This window comes from Pongo abelii, chromosome 11 (genome assembly GCF_028885655.2).
Source record: "Pongo abelii isolate AG06213 chromosome 11, NHGRI_mPonAbe1-v2.0_pri, whole genome shotgun sequence".
Taxonomy (NCBI): domain Eukaryota; kingdom Metazoa; phylum Chordata; class Mammalia; order Primates; family Hominidae; genus Pongo; species Pongo abelii.
Genome location: NC_071996.2, coordinates 28237514 through 28256261, shown reverse-complemented (window position 1 = coordinate 28256261; position 18748 = coordinate 28237514). Strand labels below are relative to the sequence as shown.

Genomic DNA, 18748 nt, shown 5'->3' with positions numbered 1-18748 from the left:
TGACACACACACACACACACCTTTCAGGGGCTCAATAATGGACCCACCTTGCCTGCCACTGACACCTGTGGGCACTTCCCAGGGGCCCAGGGACTGGCTCATCCACCCTGCCTCCACCCTGCCTCTACCACTATTGTCCCCCACATGCATAGCTCAGGACCCCGAGGGATAGCCCACTGATACTACTGACACCATGCATACCACCTGGAGACCCAAGGACTGGCATGCCCAGCCTGCCATCACCATAGCTGGTGCCCATGAACCAGCCTACCTGGCATTTCCACACCCAATACAGCTTCACCACAACCTCTACACCCTAAGCCACTGAGGAACTCACAGACACCTCTGACACTGATTAGAGCCAAATAATGTGAAGACTGTGCTACTGCACCCATCCAGAACCAAAGCCAAAGCACCCTATCCAGCCAACACTATAGGTACATCACAAGAAAAAGTTTGTTCCTATGACAGCCAATTCATAAAATTGGAAGAAGCACCTGTTACACTAGATGTGCAGATATCAAAGTATAAGGACAGAAGAAATAATGAAATGCCTGAAAAAATAATGATATTAAAGAAATGCAATGAGATATAAGACAGCTTGACAATACAGAGATATCAAGAAAACCATTCATAATCTGAATGAGAAATTCAACTGAAAGATATTTTTTAAAAAAAAAGCCAACAAATTTTGGAACTGAGTTCAGTGAATGAAATAAAAAATACAATAGAAAGCATCAACAATAGACTAGATTAAGCAGTAACAATAATTTCTGAACTTGAAGACAGGTCTTTGGAAATAACCTAGTAATTTTTTTAAAAGGCTAAAAAAGCCTGAATGACAAATGGAACACTGTAAAGCAGCCAAATATTTGAATTTTGAAAATTTCAGAAGAGTTGGGCAAAGGCATTAAAAAAAAAAAAAAAACCTATTTAAGAAAATACTAGCTGAAAGCTTCCCACCTCTTGCAAGAAGTAGAGACATTAAGATACCAGAAGCTCGAAGAACCCCACAGACATTCAACCCGAAAAGGTCTCCTCCAAGGCTCTTCGTAGTCAAATTGTTGAAAATCAAAGACAGAAGTCTAAAAAGAGCAAGAGGAAAGGATCAAGTCACACATAAGGGAATCCCCATCAGACCAATGGCAGATTCCTAATCAAAAACCTTACAGGCCAGGAGCGAATATGGTGGTATATTCAAAGTGCAGATAAACCAGTAAAAATGCTGACTGAGGATACATCACCCAAGCAAATCTACCCTTCAGAAATGAAGTAGAAATAAAGTCTTTCTGAGATAGGAAAAAACTGAGAGAATTCATCACCACTAGATGGATCTCACAAGAAATGCTTAAGGGAGTCCTACATCTGGAAGTGAAAGGATACTATGAACTATCATGAAAACACACAAAAGTATAAAATTCCCTGACAGAGCAGATAAGATATATCTAGAGTAGATGAGAAAAATAAAGGAGTCAAAGGTTATTACTACAAAAAAAAAAAAAAAAAAAAAAAAACACCAAATAATCAAGGGAAACAATAAGAGGATGAAAGGAATAAAGGATGTACAAAACAATCAGAAAACAATTAGCAAAATAACAAGAATAGATCTTTACTTAACACTTAACAACATTGAATGTATATGGTTTAAATTCCTGTTAAAACTTAGGCACTGGCTGAATGAATGTAAAAAAACAAGACCGAATTCTATGCTACCTACAAGAAACTCAACTTCACCTGTAAAAAGCACAATAGACTAAATGTAAAGGGAAGGAAAAATCCCATGTAAATGGAAACCAAAAGCGTACAGAAGCAGTTATTTTAGACAAAATATACTTTGTAAAAAGCCATAAAAGGAGACAAGGTCAATATCAAATGAGAAAGGGATCAATTCAGCAAAAGGGTATAACAATTGTAAATATGTACCTAACACTGAAGCACCCAGATATATGAAGTAAATATTGTTAAAGATAGAGAAACAGACTCCAATACAATGGTAGTTGGGGACTTCAGCACACCAGATTCACCACTGGACAGATCATCTAGACAGAAAACAAACATTGGACTTAATCTGCACTGTAAACCAAAGGAACCTAATAAACATTTAAGCAACATTTTATCCAACAGCTGCAGAATATGCATTCTTCACCTCAGCACGTGAAACACTCTTCAGAAAAGACCATATGTTAGGCTACAAAACAAGTCTCAAAAAAATTTTTAAATAGTAATTATATCCAGTATTTTCTCAGACCACAATGGAATAAAACTAGAAATCAATAACAAGGAACTTTGGAAACTATACAAATACATGGAAATTAAACAACATTCTCCTGAAAGACTATTGGGTCAATGAAGAAATTAAGACAGAAATAAAAAAATTTATTCAAATAAAAACAGCAACATAACATACTAGAACCTATGAGAAGAGGGCTGTTTATAGCAATAAATGCTTACATCAGAAAAGTAGAAAGAGCTCAAATAAACAGTTTAATGATGCATCTCAAGGAACTAGAAAAGCCAGAACAAACCAAGCCCCAAATTTAGTCAAAGAAAAAGCAGTAAAGATCAGAGCAGAACTAAATCAAGTAGAGACTGTAAAAATAATACAAAGGATCAACAAATTGAAATTTGTATTTTTTGAAGTGATAAAAATCAACTAACAACAAGAAAAAATTATCCAGGTGTGGTGGCACATGCCTGTAGTCCTGGGTACTCGGGAGACTGAGGCAGGAGGATCACTTGTGCTCAGGAGTTCATCCTGGGCGACAGTGTGAGACCTGTCTGAAAAAAAAAGAAAAGACAGAAAAAAACTACCGGCCAGTATTCCTAATGAATATAGATGCAAAATTCCTCAACAGAATACTAGCAAAGCAAATTCAATAATACGTGAAAAAGAAACATTTTTCACGTATCTACACGTGATCAAGTGGAGTTTATTTCCAGGATGCAAGGATAGTTTAACATACAAATATCAGTAAGTGAAATGCTTCATTATATCAACAGATTGAAAACCAAAAACCATGCAGTCATCTCAGTAGACACATAAAAAGCATTTGATAAAATTCAACACCCCTTCATGATAAAAACTCTCAACAAATTAGGTATAGGAGAAACATCTTGACACAATCCAGGCCATAAATGACAATTCCACAGCTAACATCAATCAGAACAGGTCAAAGCTGAAAACTTTTCTTCTAAGAACTAAAAGAAGACAAGGATGCCCACGCTGGCCACTCTTATTCAACATAGTACTAGAAGTCCTAGCCAGAGCAGTCAGGAAAGAGAATGAAATAAAGGCCATCCATATAAGAAAACAGGACGTCAAATTGTTCCTCTTTGCAGAAAACCTGATCATAAAGAAAAGTCTAAAGACTCCACTGAAAGTCTGTTAGAACTATTAAGTGAATTCTGTTAAGTTGCAGAGAACAAAATTAATGTACGAAAATCTGTTACGTTTCTATACACCAATAATAGCTGGAAAAGAAATCAAGAACACAATCTCATTTACAGTACCTACCAAATGTTACACTTAGGAATAAACCAAGGAGGTGAAAGATCTCTACAACAAAAACTACAAAACACTGATGGGAAAAAAATTGAAGAGAACAGAAAAAAAGTAAAAAACATCTCATACTCATGAATTAGAAAAATTAATATTGTGAAAATGACCACACTACCCAAAGCATTCTACAGATTCAATGCAACATCTGTCAAAATATCAATGACATTCTTCACAGGCATAGAAAAAGCAATTCCAAAATTCATATGGGTGGGGAGCCAAGTGGCTCACACCTGTAATCCTAGCGCTTTTGGAGGCCAAGGCAGGAGGATTGCTTGAGGCCAGGCATTTAATACCAGCCTACACAACATAGCAAGACCTCGTCTCTATAAAAAATATTTTTAAAAATTAACTGGGCATAATGGCATGTATTTGTAGTCCTAGCTACTCCGGAAGCTGAGGTGGGAGGATCACTTGAGCCCAGCACTTTAAGGTTACAGTGAGCTATGATCATACCACTGCACTTCAGCCTGGATGGCAGAATGAGACCCTTTCTCTATTAAGAAAAAAAAAAATCGTTTGGAACCCTAAAAGATCCTGAATAGCCAAAACAACACTGAGTCAAGAGAACAAAGATGGAAGACATCAAATTATCCTGTGAAGCTACAGTATTCACAACCGCATTGTACTGGTATTAAAATAGACACATAGACCCAACAGAACAGAATAGAGAACACAGAAATAAATCCACGTATTTACAGCCAACTGAATTTTGAGAAAGGCACCTAGCACATACAGTAGGGAACAGACACCCTTTTCCGTAAATGGTACTGAGAAAACTGGATATCTATTGCAGAAGAATGGAACCAGACCCTTATCTCAGTATATAAAAAATCAGCTCCAAATGGATTAGAGAGTTACACGTAAGACCTGAAACTATAAAACTGCTAAATGAACATAGAGGAAATGCTTCAGAATACTGATCTAGGCAAAGATTTTATGGGTAGGTCTTTAAAAGTACAGGCAACAAAAAGAAAAATAGTCAAATGGGACTATCAGACTAAAACGCTTTTATATAGCAAAGGAAACAGTCGACAGAGTATAGAGACAACCTATAGAATTGGAGAAAATATTTTCAAATCGTATATCCAACAAGGGCCTGGTATCCAGAATAACAAGGAACTGAACAGCAAAAGCCAGCCTAATAATTCATTTTTTAAAATAGACATTTCTCAGAAAAAAGACATGCAAATGGTCAAATTGAAGGTTTGTGGCAACCCTGCATCAAGCAACTCTGTTGTTGCCATTTTTCCGCCAGCATGTGCTCACATTGTGTCTTTGTGTCATATTTTGGTAGTTCTCACAATAATTCAAAGTTTTTTATTATGTATGTTATGGTATCAGTGATCTTTGATCTTAGTATTATAATTGTTTTGGCATGCCACAAACCACACCCATATAAGACAGCAAACTTAAGTGATAGATATTGTATTAATATTTGTTCTTTCTGCCCCACTGACTGGCCGTTTCTGTCTCTCTTCCTCTCCTCGGAACTCCCTGTTCACTGAGACACAACAGTATAGAAATTAGACCAATTAATAACCCTTCAGTGGTCTATAAGTGATCAAGTGCAAGGAAGAGATGCACTTCTGTCACTTTCAATCAAAAATTAGAAATGATTAAGTTTAGTGAGGAAGGCATGTCAAAAGTCAAGATAGACCAACAGCTAGGCCTCTTGCACCAATTAGCCAAATTGTGAATGCAAAGGATAAATTTTTGAAGGAATTGAAAGTACTACTCCATTGAACACCCAAATGATACAAAAGTGAAACAGCCTTATTGTTGATATGGAGAGTATCTTAGTGGTGTGGATACATGAAACCAGCCACAGCATTCCCTTAAGCTTAATCCGGAACAAGGCCCTAACTTTAATTATGTGAAGACTGAGAAGAGAGGTGAGAAAGCTGCAGAAGAAAAGTTTGAAGCTAGTGCAGATTGGTTCATGAGGCTTAAGAAAAGAAGCCGTCTCCATCCATAAAAGTTCAAAGTGAAGCAGCAAGTTATACAGAATATCTAGCTGTCTAGCTAAGTGATGAATGGCTACACTAAACAACAGGTTTTCAATGTAGATGAAACAGCCTTCTATTGGAAGAAGATGCCATCTAGGACTATCATAGATGAAGTTAATACCATCATAGATGAAGTTAATACCTGGCTTCAATGTTTCAAAGGACTGACTGACTCTCTTGTTACGGAATAAAGTTGAAGCCAATGCTCATTTACCATTCTGTAAATGCTGGGTCCTAAATCTACCTTAGTTGTGTTCTAGAAATGGAACGTCAAAGCCTGGATGACCACACATCTGTTTACAGCATAGCTTACTGAATATTTTAAGTCCATTGTTAAGTCCTACTGCTTAGAAAAAGATTCCTTTCTGAATATTACCGCCCATTGACAATGAATGCACCTTGCCACCCATGAGCTCTGTTAGAGATGGCAAGGAAGTTCATGCTTGCTGTCACAATATGAATTCTGTAGCTGATAGATCAAGGAGTAATTTTGACTTTCAAATCTTTTTTAAGAAACATATTTTGTAAGGCTGTAGTGGCCATTGAGGATGATTTCTCTGATGGATCTGGGAAAAGTAAGTTGAAAACCTTTTGGAAAGGATTTACCATTCTAGATGCCATTGAGAACATTCATGATTCATGGTAGAAGGTCAAAGTAGCAATGTTAACCGGAATTTTGAAGAAATTGATTCCAACCCTCATAGATGACTTTGAGGGGGTTAAGACTTCGGTGGAGGAAGTAACTACAGGTGGGGGGGAAATAGCAAGAGAACTATTATTAGAAGTGGAGTTTGAAGATGGGGTAGGGGATGAATTGCTGCAATCTCATGATAAAACTTGAATAGATGAGGATTTGCTTCTTATGGATGAGCAAAGAAAGTGATTTTTTGAGATGGAATCTACTATTGGTGAAGATGCTGTGAGCATTGTTTAAATGACAACAAAGAATATAGACTATTTCATGATAAAGCAGCAGCTGGGTCAAGAGGATTGACTGTTTTGAAAGAAGTTCTAGTGTAGGTAAATGCTATCAAATAGTATTTGGCAATGTGGTCTTGCCACAATGTGGCAAGACCCTCCACCAACAAAAAGATTACAACTCCTGAGGGCTCAGATGATCATTAGAATTTTTTATATATTACTCTGATTTTTTTATTATACAGATTGTTTTCATCATAGTATATTGAACTCTTAATAGACTACAGTATAGTGTAACCATAACTTTTATATCCACTGAGAAACCGAAAAATTGTGTGACTCACTTTATCACAGTATTCGCTTTATTGTGGTAGTCTGGAACTAAGCCCTCAGTATCTCTAAAATTTGGCTGTACCAATATCCAGAGTGAAAGGGGATATCATTACAGACCCTACATACATTAAAAACATAATAAAATAATGTTGTGAGCAGATTTGAATGTTTGAATATTGATATGGTTTGGCTCTGTGTCCTGCCCCCTTCTCCACTCCTCCACTAATCTCACCTTGACTTTAATCTCCATAATCCCCATGTGTCAAGGGTGGGACCAGGTGGAGGTAGTTGAATCATGGGGGCAGTTTCCCCCATTGTGTTCTCATGACAATGAGTGAGTCTCATGAGATCTGATGGTTTTATAATCATCTGGCATTTCCCCTGCTTGCAGTTCTCCTTCCTGCTGGGTTTTATAATCATCTGGCATTTCCCCTGCTTGCACTTCTCCTTCCTGCTGCCTTGTGAATAAAGTACCTTGCTTGCCCTTTGCCTTCTGCTATGAGTGTAAATTTCCTGAGGTCTCCCCAGCCAGGCTGAACTGTGAGTCAATTAAACCTCTTTCCCCAATGAATTACCCAGTCTCGGGCATGTTTTTATTAGCAGTGTGAGAATAGACTAATACAAATACCATTAATAAATTTCACAACATAGATTAAATGTGCAAATTCCTTGAAAGACACAAATTAAAAAATGACCTGAGAAGAAAAGAAACTTGAATAGATCTGTATCTATTAAAGAAGTTTAAATTGTAATTAGAAACCTTTTGAACATTAGAACTCCAGGCCCCTTGTTGTGAATTCTGTTGAACATTTAAAGTAGAAGTAAGGCCAATTTTACATAAGCTCTTCTAGACAATAAAGAAGGAACGTGGTTTATGTGATTATTACCTTGATGTTAAAACCAGACTAAGACCTTACAAGGAAAGAAAACTGCAGTTACTCATGAACATAGATGCAAAAATACCTAATAAAAGTTTAGCAAATTCTATTCAGTAATATATAAAAATGACAATTCATCATGTTCAAATGGGGGTTATTTTAAGAATATAAGATTGCTTTAACATCTGAAAGTCAGTCAGTATAATTAACCATACTATTATAATAACATAGAAAAACGATTTGAGCATTTCAATAGATGCAGAAAAAGAGTTTGACAAAATTGACCATTCATGATAAAAAAAAAAAAATAAAGACATAGCTGACTGTAAATACAAGGCACTTTCTATTTTGATTAAGGGCATCTACCAAAAATCTGCTAATATTATACAAAGTGGTGAAAGTCTCAATGCTTTTTATATAAGATGAGGAAAATAAATGCTTCATCTCACTACTTCTCTTCAGCTTTGTACACCAGGTCCTTACTAGTGTTTTAAAAAAAGAAAAAGGAAAAAGGAATAAAAGGCAAACAAATGGGGAAGAAAAAAATATAATGGCTTTCCTTATAGATAAAAATATATATATAGATTGGCTGAAAATAAAGAGATAAAAAAGGTGTACCATGCAAGTAGTAAGCATTAAGGAGACTAGAATGACTATATTATTATAATATATACAGTGGTCCAACCAGTCTAGAAAACTATTCTGTAGTTTCTTAAAAAGTTAGAAATATATCTACCATATGACCTAGCTGTTTCACTCCTACCTGGTATTTGACCACCAGAAATTAAAGCAAATGTTCGTACAAAGACTTGCACACATGTGTTCAAAGTGACTTTATTTGTAATAGCCGAAAACTAGAAACAACTTAAATATTCATCATGAAGTGATGGCTATTTCCATCCATGTTGTGGTATATCCATAGAATGGAATGCTCCTCAGCAAAGTGGAGAAAAGATTTAGTGAAAAACACAATGCAGATGAATCTCTAAATGATTAAGCGGAGTGACAGAAGACAGATGAAGAAAAATACATACTGTATGCTTCCATTTATATAAATTCTAGAAAATTCAATCTGTAGGGACAAAAAGTTGGTCAGTGGTTACATAGGTGGGATGGGTTGCTGTGTTGGAGTTCTGGAGGAGGATTACTGTGTGGCAGAAGGAATCTTTTGGAAGTGATAGATATGTTCACTATCTTGACTGTGATGATGGTTTGATAAGTACGTATGTATGTCACACTTACCAAAGTATGTACTTTAAATATGTGCATTTTGCATGTCAGTTATACATAATAAAATGCTTAAAAGGGAAAATGAAAAGATGCATTGGTGGTATAATGGTGAGCCTAGCTGCCTTCCAAAACCATGTGAAAGTTAATCAGTAAAACAGTATAAAATAGTTATATGATTACATAATTGGCATTCCGGTAGAAACAGAAAACTTTGGACAAGTAGCAAAAAAATATTATGGTAGAGATAAATCCAAGTATGTTAATTATTATCAAAACTGTAAATGTGTTGAATATTCATATTGAAAACATCAAACTGAATTTTTAAATAACTATTGATATAATCTACGTACCATAAATTTGCTTATTAAAGTATACAGTTTAGTGGTTTGTGGTATAGTTTCAGGGGCAGCATCACCATAATCTAATTTTGAATCATTTATATTACCCCTAAAAGATAACCTTGTAATTATTAGGAGTAATTCCCTGTTCTTTTCTGTGCTTTTTATTTGCCAGAAGTCTTAGGCAATCACTAATCACTATCATATATCGCTATAGATATGCCTATTCTATATATTCTATTAATACTGAATGAGATCATGTACTATGTGGTCTTTTGTGATTGATTTTTTTCATTCATTTTTGAGGTTCATCCACATTGTAGTATGTATCAGTTTTGCTTTCCCCTTTATTGCTGAATAATTTTCCATTTTATGGTTATACCATGTTTTGATAACCAGTTCACCGATTTTTTCCCCTTTTTAGCTAGTAAGAATTATGTTGCTCTGAACATTTGTACAAGTTTTTGTGTGGACATGTGTTTTCATTTTTCTTGAGTGTATATATCTAGGAGTGGAATACCTGGGTTTGCTAAACTGTTTTCAAACATGGCTGCATCATTTTATGTTCCCACCAGCATTGCATGTGGGTTTAATTTCTCCAGATTCTCACCAGCACTTGTTATCTGCATTTTTATTATAACCATTCTAGTGAGTGTAAAGTAGTATCTCATTGTAGTTTTTATTTGCATTCCCCTGCTGGCTAATGATAATGAGTGTTTTTTCAAGTACTTATTATTGTTTCATATATTTTGGATTATTCAAACTGGATTTTTAAAAATCAATCTGAGCCAGATGCAGTGGCACACACCTATAGTCCCAGCTACTCAGGAGGCTGAGGCAGGAGGATCACTTGAGCCTAGGAGTTTGAGGCCAGGCTGGGCAACATAGCAAAACCATGCCTGTAATAGGATACATTTTAAGATGGCAAAGGCGAACCTTAAACTGAAATGTAAAGTCATTGTAAAACCTCTGATGTCAAGTGAAAAATGCGTAGTATGTCTAATGATTTATTAACTACAGGAAGGGATTGTTCCAGTTAAAAAAAAAAATCAGTCTTTATACTGTTTACAAGAGACATACCTAAAATGTTATACAAAATGACAGAAACATTGAAAAAGATAAACCAGGCATATAGAAGCCAAAAGAAAATGATTATAGCTATATTACTGCTATATAAAATAGATACTGTTTGAAAGATTTTTAATTTATACATTGGTATTTTTCTGAAAAAACTTTGTGGAAAATACAAGTCACACAAAATACATTTATAAGAAAATAAAAGTTATACAAAATATATATTGTGCCACACAGAGCATTCAGTGAAAAGATTTTTATTCACTGATTGATACCTTCCTGGGAATTTTTGAAATTAAGGTGATTTGAAACTGGCCTAGATTTCCTTTCTCTTGATCATTTAGAAATGAACAGTGTTTTTTGTTGTTTAACTTCTGAAATATCAGTATGTCTTCATAGGACTTTTTGAATTGAGGCACCTGGCTTTTTTTCCATAAATACAGTCAATAGTTACTCAATTTTTTTTTTCTTCTGGAAATAATGCCCTCTCTCTATGACAGAATATTTTTCCCATGTTGTTATATCCCTGTCGAGTGAAAGCTCAGTATCCAAAAGTAAAATACAAAGTTTTCAAATCAGAAACCTAAACATACCTCTTCTTCCCTACTCCAAACATGCATGCTTGGACTCATGCATTTGCCTCTTCAAGTGATTAAAGTGTGAGAAGTTTATTTTTTGAGAATGCTAAGAGCTTCTTGGATAGATAGGGCCATAAGCCATAAAGATTAAGACTTAGAATTATCATGAAAATATTTACTTAGAAGATTGAGACAGGATCCTGAAGGACATTTTTCTCAGTAAGAAAGATCAAATCTCTTTAGCCTTATTACCCTTATATCTTAAAGTTTACAAAGACTGTGTTTACTGTGTTACTTATTATATAGTTTGAATGAGACAAAATGACTTAGCTCATATTGATTGTACTAATAAGGCTTTGAGAACGCTTATGGCATTATGTGGGTTGCGTTTAAGAAGAAGTGTGGTGTACAAAGGTAAATTTTTAAAATTTAATGCTTTTTAAAATTAAAAGTGTTTTTAGGGTTGTTCCATAAAGTAATGAAATCTTACATTTTTCCAAGGCTTGCTTATAGTTTTAGAGAGTAAACAACTAAGTTAGTGATAGTTTCTGAAATTTTAATTTGTGACATCTGTTTTTAAGTATTTCTGTAGATACAAAATTTTCCTCAGTTGAACACAAATACTAACTATTTTTTCCATGAAGCACCACAAACTTTCAAATCTTTATGTACTATGTGTATGTATATATGATAAAATGTTTAGGTATTACTAAATATACACTTAAAACATTTTTTCATAATTTGTTAATATTTTTATCACTATTTAATACTTTGAATAATTTATTGTCTTTTGTCCAGGTTGAAGATTGTAAAAATTTCTTTTAAATGCAAACAGTTTTTTATTCAGCTTAGAAAAGAATTGGTGAGTACTGATTTAATAATTATTGATATAAATGAAGCCTTTTAAGAAATACCCATTCATGACAGAACTTTTCTATTATTAGTACAAGTGAAAGTGCAATTAATACTGTGGATAACTGCCTGCTGAGGTGATGAATTCACTTATTATAACAAAATGTACTTGTTTTTCCAATGTGTATGTGGTTCTAATTTAAAGTTCTTCTAGATATTCCTCTTGCTGTTTCTCGAGCTTAGAAACTGATTTCTCACACATAATGTTCATTGAAAACCTCAGGGTCCATTTATGAAGGGCAGCAAATGAGCATTTCATATATCCCTTTTTCCCTACTAAATCTATAGTACTTACTTTTGTATATAAGTTCATTTTATTTTAGGGGAACTGAGTGTTACAAGTTCATGAACTTATAACACATTGCCTCCCTTTGTTGGAGTGGTAATGGCTTTATATATTAAAAATAACAAATTGAGTTGTCATGGAAAGTACAGTGTTGGAAATAATTTCATCTTGTAAATGATTTTATCTGTTTCATTAAATCAAACTAACCTTATCCTTTGATGTACATTATTTCTTAGAAATCTGAGAAGTCTTGGCAAATTAGTGCAGATTTCAAGATGGTTGTGTATGTGTGTAAAATGTATTTGAAACCATAAAAATGTCTTTGGGGCTGTCCTCAGTGGCTCAATCCTGTAATCCCAGCACGTTGAGAGGCTGAGGTGGGAGGATCCCTTGATGCCAGGAGTTCCAGACCAGCCTTGGCCACATAGTGAGACACTGTCTCTACAAAAAAAAAAAATGGAAAAAAAAATTGGCCAGGTGTGATGATGTGTGCCTCTAGTCCCAGCTACTCAGGAGGCTGAGGTGGGAGGATCTCTGGAGCCCAGGAATTCAAGGCTGCAATGAGCTATCATCACACCATTGCACTCCAGCCTGGATGACATAGGGAGGCTCTGTCTCCAAAAAAAAAAAAAAAAAAAGGCCTTTGGGTACAGTCATGGCTTCTGCCTGTTATCTCAGCTACTTGGAAGGCTGAGGTGGGTGGATAGGTTGAGCCCAAGAGTTCAAGGCTGCAATGAGCTGATTGTGCCACTGTACTCCAGCATGGGCAACAGAGCAGGACACCACTGCCTCTTGAAAAATAAAGAAAGTCTTTGAATCAGCTCTGTTGTGTTGATCTACTACGTGATTATAAACTATGGTTTATCGTTTATGTTCATAAAATATAGAGGGATTTTTTTCAAGAGAATTTTTATTGAAATAAAACATAGTACCAAAAATGTGCGTATTTTAAGTACACAACTTGATGAAGTGAACATATCCATATCAGCACCTCCAAGATATGTAGTATATGTACTGCCTTCTAATATGTAGAACTTTACCAGCACCCCAGATGCTTGAAATGTTGCTGTTGGAGCTGATGCCCACTTCCAGTCATTAAGCCTCCTGGAAGGTAAACATTACTCTCATTTGTATGACCATGGATTAGTTTGCTTATATTTGAACTTTAAAAATTGAAATTATACAGTTGTTGTCTTTACTGTCTGCCTTCTTCCCCTTAATATTTTTTGTGAGATTCATCCATGTTGTTGCATATAACATTAGTTCGTTCCATTTATGTATGGTAGTCCTCTGAATGACTATGCCACAAATTATTAATTCATTCTGCTGCTAATGGACAGCTTTGCCATTTCCAGGTTGGGGATATTATGACTAATGCTGCTAATGGAAATTATTTTACATGTTTTAAAATTTAGGTGATTAAAATGTAATATTGTTATCTGGAAGCTAGAGGACAAATATTTTACTTTAAGTAATCATAGATGGCACTGTAGAAGTCAACTTTTCTAATTTGACTTATAATAATATCCCATCATAATACTAGTGTTATTAATAATAGTTATAATATCCAGCCTTTATTGAGAACTTACTATGCAGTCATTTTCATATCACTGAATCCTCACTCTCATTTTCTGAAGTAGTGTACCAGTTAAAAATGTATTTACCAATAAGTGATAACAGCAATAATAGCTAACTGACAGTTGATTAAAGACAGTATACAGGGATCCTTTTGTGGTTCATAAGTATGATAATTAGATTTTCATGCTATTGGGTGAGATATGCCTTCCTCAGACTTTGTTACAGCATAGGCACATTACAACCTGTCTGATAGGAGAAAGAAAGTAAAGATGGTATACAGGCCAGGCGCGGTGGCTCACGCCTGTAATCCCAGCGCTGTGGGAGGCTGAGGTGGGTGGATTGCTTTAGGCCTGGAGTTCAAGACCAGCCTGGCCCGCATGGCGAAACCCCATCTCTACTAAAATACAAAAAAATAGTTGGTTGTGGTGGCACGCACCTGTATTTCCTGTTGCTTGGGAGGCTAAGGCACAAGAATCTCTTGAACTAGGAGGTGGAGGTTGCAGTGAACCGATATCGCACCACTGTACTCCAGCCTGGACAACAGAGCGGGACTCTGTCTCAAAAAAAAGAAAAGAAAAAAAAAGACAGTATACAGGCGTACTCTGTAAAAGGTGGCCTTGTTAATGTTTTCTCTCTAAAACATCTCTTTGTTTTTAAATACCCAAACTTCATACAATATACTTATCTCTCAGTACAACTTTTTTTGTGTTGTTTAGAAATTGGACAAGAAAAAGTTTTGTTACATTTCAAATATAATTGATAGAATATGGAAATTACTTATAGACTTTTTGAAAAGTATACGAAGTGTCAAAATGGGTGAATATGTATGCATCTTAGATGCTGACAGTGAGAAGCATTAGTGCATTATAGTAGCTGAGACATTTTCTGTTATTTTGTGTAATGTTTATGGCATATGGTAAAACATATAAACTATATATGTTAGTGCAAACAAAACAACTATTAACCATAATTAAGACTTAATTTTCTGCTAATCAAGAAGTGATGTTTTAAGCATATTCCCTTCTAATATGATAGTTTAATACTTGATACATGGGCATTTATTTGTGTATTAGTCACGGGAAATATCTTAATGAACTTTTGATGGGCAACGATTTCTTTAACCGGACATAGAAGGAAACCTTCATACCCTTAAAAGATTGATGATTTGGACTATGTTAAAATTAATAACTCTGTTCATCAAAAGATATCACTAAGAGAGTGAAATAGTATAGAATATCATATAATACACACAGAATCCTTGGTTGTATATGCATCCTGATAGAAATATATGCCAGTGAATTGAACAGACACTTCACAAATGAGGATATCCACGTGGCCATTAACATTGAACCTCAATAATTATAAAGGAGGTTCAGATTATAACCAAAATGTGCTACCTCTACATACACAACAGAATAGTAAGGGGAAAGAGATTGATAAACCAGTGGTTGGTGAATATATGACACATATGCTACTGGTGGGAGGGATTATATATTGATCTACCCATTTTGGAAAACTGTTGGGCATTATCTACCAAAGCTGAGCATATGTGTATATCATATGACCCAGCAACAGAAATGTGCATATGTGTACACCAGAGAACATACAGGAATATGCATGGCTGCATTCTTCTTATATCCCCAAACTAGAAATATCAAATGTCTGTGAACAGTAAAGTAGATAAGTTAACTGTTAAATTCATTATAATAGAGTACTGTGGAAATTAGTGAATTACTGCTTCGTAAACTTTGAATTTATATCAGAAACATAATGCTGAACAAAAGCCAGACTTAAAGACACATATGTGTGATTCCATGTATGTACAATAAAGTTCAAAAACAAGCATGACTATTCTATGGTGATAAAGGCAGAAGAGTGATTAACTTTGGGAAGGTAATCTGGTAGAAAGGGGAGACAAAGGATACTTCTGTGGTGGTAGTAGTGATCCATTTCTGGAACTGGGTAAAGGTTACATGGTTGTATTTATTGTGTGAAAATCAGAGCTGTGCAATTATGGGATGTGAATGTTGCTATATGTGGTTTACTTTAATGAAATTATTTATTTAGAAATTTGTACCAGTTTTCAAGAAAATGGAAAATTATTTTAGTGCTAATTTTAAAATTTGAATTACGTAATAGTGTTCAGAGCTGCTGAATGTTCTTATTTATTTACAATCTAGACATATTTTAAATTAGGAATATTGTTAAAAGTTGTGATGATATATTTTAACATTTAATTTATGGCCTAGAATTATATTTTGAAACAGAGTCATAGCTAATGTTGAAAACAGATACATACTAAAAGTTTGAACTCATTTCTCACTATGATCTAAGGTTAAAGTTCCTAAAAGTTGTAATATGAATGAACAAGGCCAGCACGGGGGCTCATGATGTAATCCCAGCACTTTGTGAGGCCAAGGCAGGTAGATCACTTGAGGTCAGGAGTTCAAGACCAGCCTGGCCACCACGGTGAAACCCCATCTCTACTAAACATAGAAAAAGTTAGCTGGGTGTGGTGGTGCATGCCTTTAATTCCTGCTGCTCGGGAGGCTGAGGCACAAGAATCACTTGAACCCATGAGGTGGAGGTTGCAGTGAGCCAAGATGGCACCACTGCACTCCAGCCTGGATGACAGAGTGAGACTGTGTCTCAAAAAAAAAAAAAAAAAAGACTGAGTTAGGTCCAGATTTTGCAGGCTTTTGCGTATACTTCATTGCCTTTTTATTGGATAAGCAAAAAAGATCCTAGATAAAAGATCCTATAGGTTCTATCTATAGCATTAACAAGTTCATGTTTACAAGGCTAGAATAATTTATCTGTCAAAAGTAAATTAAATGGAGCATTAGATCCTGACATTTTCCTGGTATTCTCTGCGTTTTGTCATTTATTACAGCATGAATCTAGAGAAACATTATTGGGATTTAATATGGTGAATTACAGAGCATGTAAAAATTTGTGGAAAGCATGTGTAGAACATCACACATTCTTCCGTTTGGACAGACCACTTCCACCTCAAAAGAATTTTTTTGCACATTATTTTACATTAGGTTCAAAATTCCGGTACTGGTAAGTATTGCTTCTGTGTTAAGGCTTTATTGTTGGATTTTTTTTCCTTTCTTTAAAATAAAGATGTAGTTTATGGAACCATACAACCTTTGTTACACATACTTAACTGAGTCAAAAATCCCTATGGATTGCAGCCTCTATATCAGTATCATTAAAAAGTTCTATAGGTTCTTGTGATATGCTACAGGCTTGAGAAACCAGTTCTGTTTTCTGTATTTGCTGGTCATTATTTTCTGGAGTAAATTAACTATATTTACTTATTTACAATAAAGACAGATGACATAATTTCTATTGTGTCTTTATTAGATATTTGCTTGAAAACTTTTCTTTGTTCTAAGACACCCAAGATATCTTATGCCTAAAACTATATAATTATTGTTTTTTAATTTAGAATTTAGCATATTTTTCGGTTGTCAAACCCTTTATTGTAAAGTGTTCAAAACAGTCACAAGGCGAAATCAGATTTAGTCATTGAACAGTAACCCCAGGTTCCATTTCCTAAAATTGTTTTATTCTTGATAGCTTTTATTTTTTCCTGAAGGCAACAAATCTTTGGGGAATAACTAAATCTGAAGAAGCTCTGATTAGTTTTACCTATGGAATTCTTAAAAGGCCCATGCAAGCTAGTTTTTAAGTGGAACCCGGTAAGAATCATGTAGAAAGTTATTCATTATCTTTTAGTAAAACAAATGTTATTCATTCTTGTTTGTTTATGCTTCACAAAATAAGATTTTTCGTCTTTGATAAATAAAACCCTTGGCCAGTTGCAATGGCTCACACCTGTAATCCCAGCACTTTGGGAGGCCGAGGCAGGCGGATCACCAGAGGTCAGGAGTTCAAGACCAGCCTGGCCAACATGGTGAAACCCCGTCTCTACCAAAAACAAAAAACAAAAAAGTAGCTGGCCATGGTGGCGGGCGCTTGTAATCCCAGCTACGTGGGAGGCTGAGGCACGAGAATTGCTTGAACCCAGGAGGCAGAGGTTTCATTAGCCGACATCTCGCCATTGCACTCCAGCCTGGGTGACAGAGCAAGACTCCATCTCAAAAATAAAAATAAAATAAAATTAAAAACCCTTGACCATTATGTATTAAGATTAATTCATGTTATATGTTCATGAGAAAAATGTTTAGATGTTCCCAGAAAAGATTTAAATTGTAAACCTAAACATTTATAATTGCCTAATTTGTAATCTCAGTAAAAATAACAGTATGAAGCTTAGTACAGGATATGTCACTTGAAATATATTACTCCAACCCCAGAAAAATTAGTAAAAGTGGCTAAAAAGTTCAGTAGTAACAATTAAACAGAATTAGAATATTTTTAACCAAACAAAAGGCACAGTAATTTCCTAAGTGGTTTGCTGTCACGTTTAACTCCTTTTTTTTTTTTTTTTGCCTTCCGAAAAGCAATTTTGAGCAAAGTAAGATGACAGTACTTGCAAATTTAAAAGTAAATAGATGGAAGGAGAGAGTATCAGATCTATAATGAAAGTCAAGGAAAAAGCAAAGAGCCTTACTTACTGTTAATAAATCTCAGCAAGGACAGAAGAAATCTCCGTGGCTTTATGTGAAATGAGAACAGTACAAACCCTAAAGGTATTCTTTCAATGAATTTAATTTCTAATTGGTTACCAGGGTAGTTATACAAGGACTACTCTTACCCTCTGTTCAAATTCTTTTTTCTCCTCTTTGTCCTTGCAAATGTGACATAAACACACACCATTTAATTTAGGTACAAAGAAATGAGTAGGACCAATAACCAGTCTTCAACTATAATTCAAGCAAGACTCAGACAAGATGAGAAAAAAAAGTCAAGGAAGTTACCCAAACCATACCAAAGCAAACATAAAATTTACATATGGTGACTTCAAATACAAAAGACAGTTGAAAAAACCTATTTGGGAGGAAATCATCACTGAAACGGGAGGAAATCATCACTGAAACAGAAGGAAATTTGTACCATAAATATTAATAAAAGCAAGTTCAGGGA

At 35.0% G+C, this 18748-nt stretch overlaps 1 protein-coding gene and 1 non-coding gene across 11 annotated transcripts in view; both read left to right on the top strand.

Annotated features, from left to right (window-relative positions):
• PTPN4 (protein tyrosine phosphatase non-receptor type 4) overlaps positions 1 to 18748 on the top strand; it is a 221246-nt gene that overhangs the window by 144135 nt on the left and 58363 nt on the right. For all 10 annotated transcript variants that reach the window (XM_063712731.1, XM_002812411.6, XM_024243618.3 and 7 more), the window contains 2 exons: positions 11713 to 11776; positions 16584 to 16756. In XM_063712731.1, coding sequence (XP_063568801.1) covers positions 11713 to 11776; positions 16584 to 16756 — 237 coding nt within the window. The remainder of the gene's footprint in view (positions 1 to 11712; positions 11777 to 16583; positions 16757 to 18748) is intronic.
• On the top strand, positions 13836 to 13942 carry LOC112132512 (small nucleolar RNA U13). Its single transcript, XR_002914276.1, has one exon. It is a non-coding gene; the product is annotated as a small nucleolar RNA U13 (small nucleolar RNA).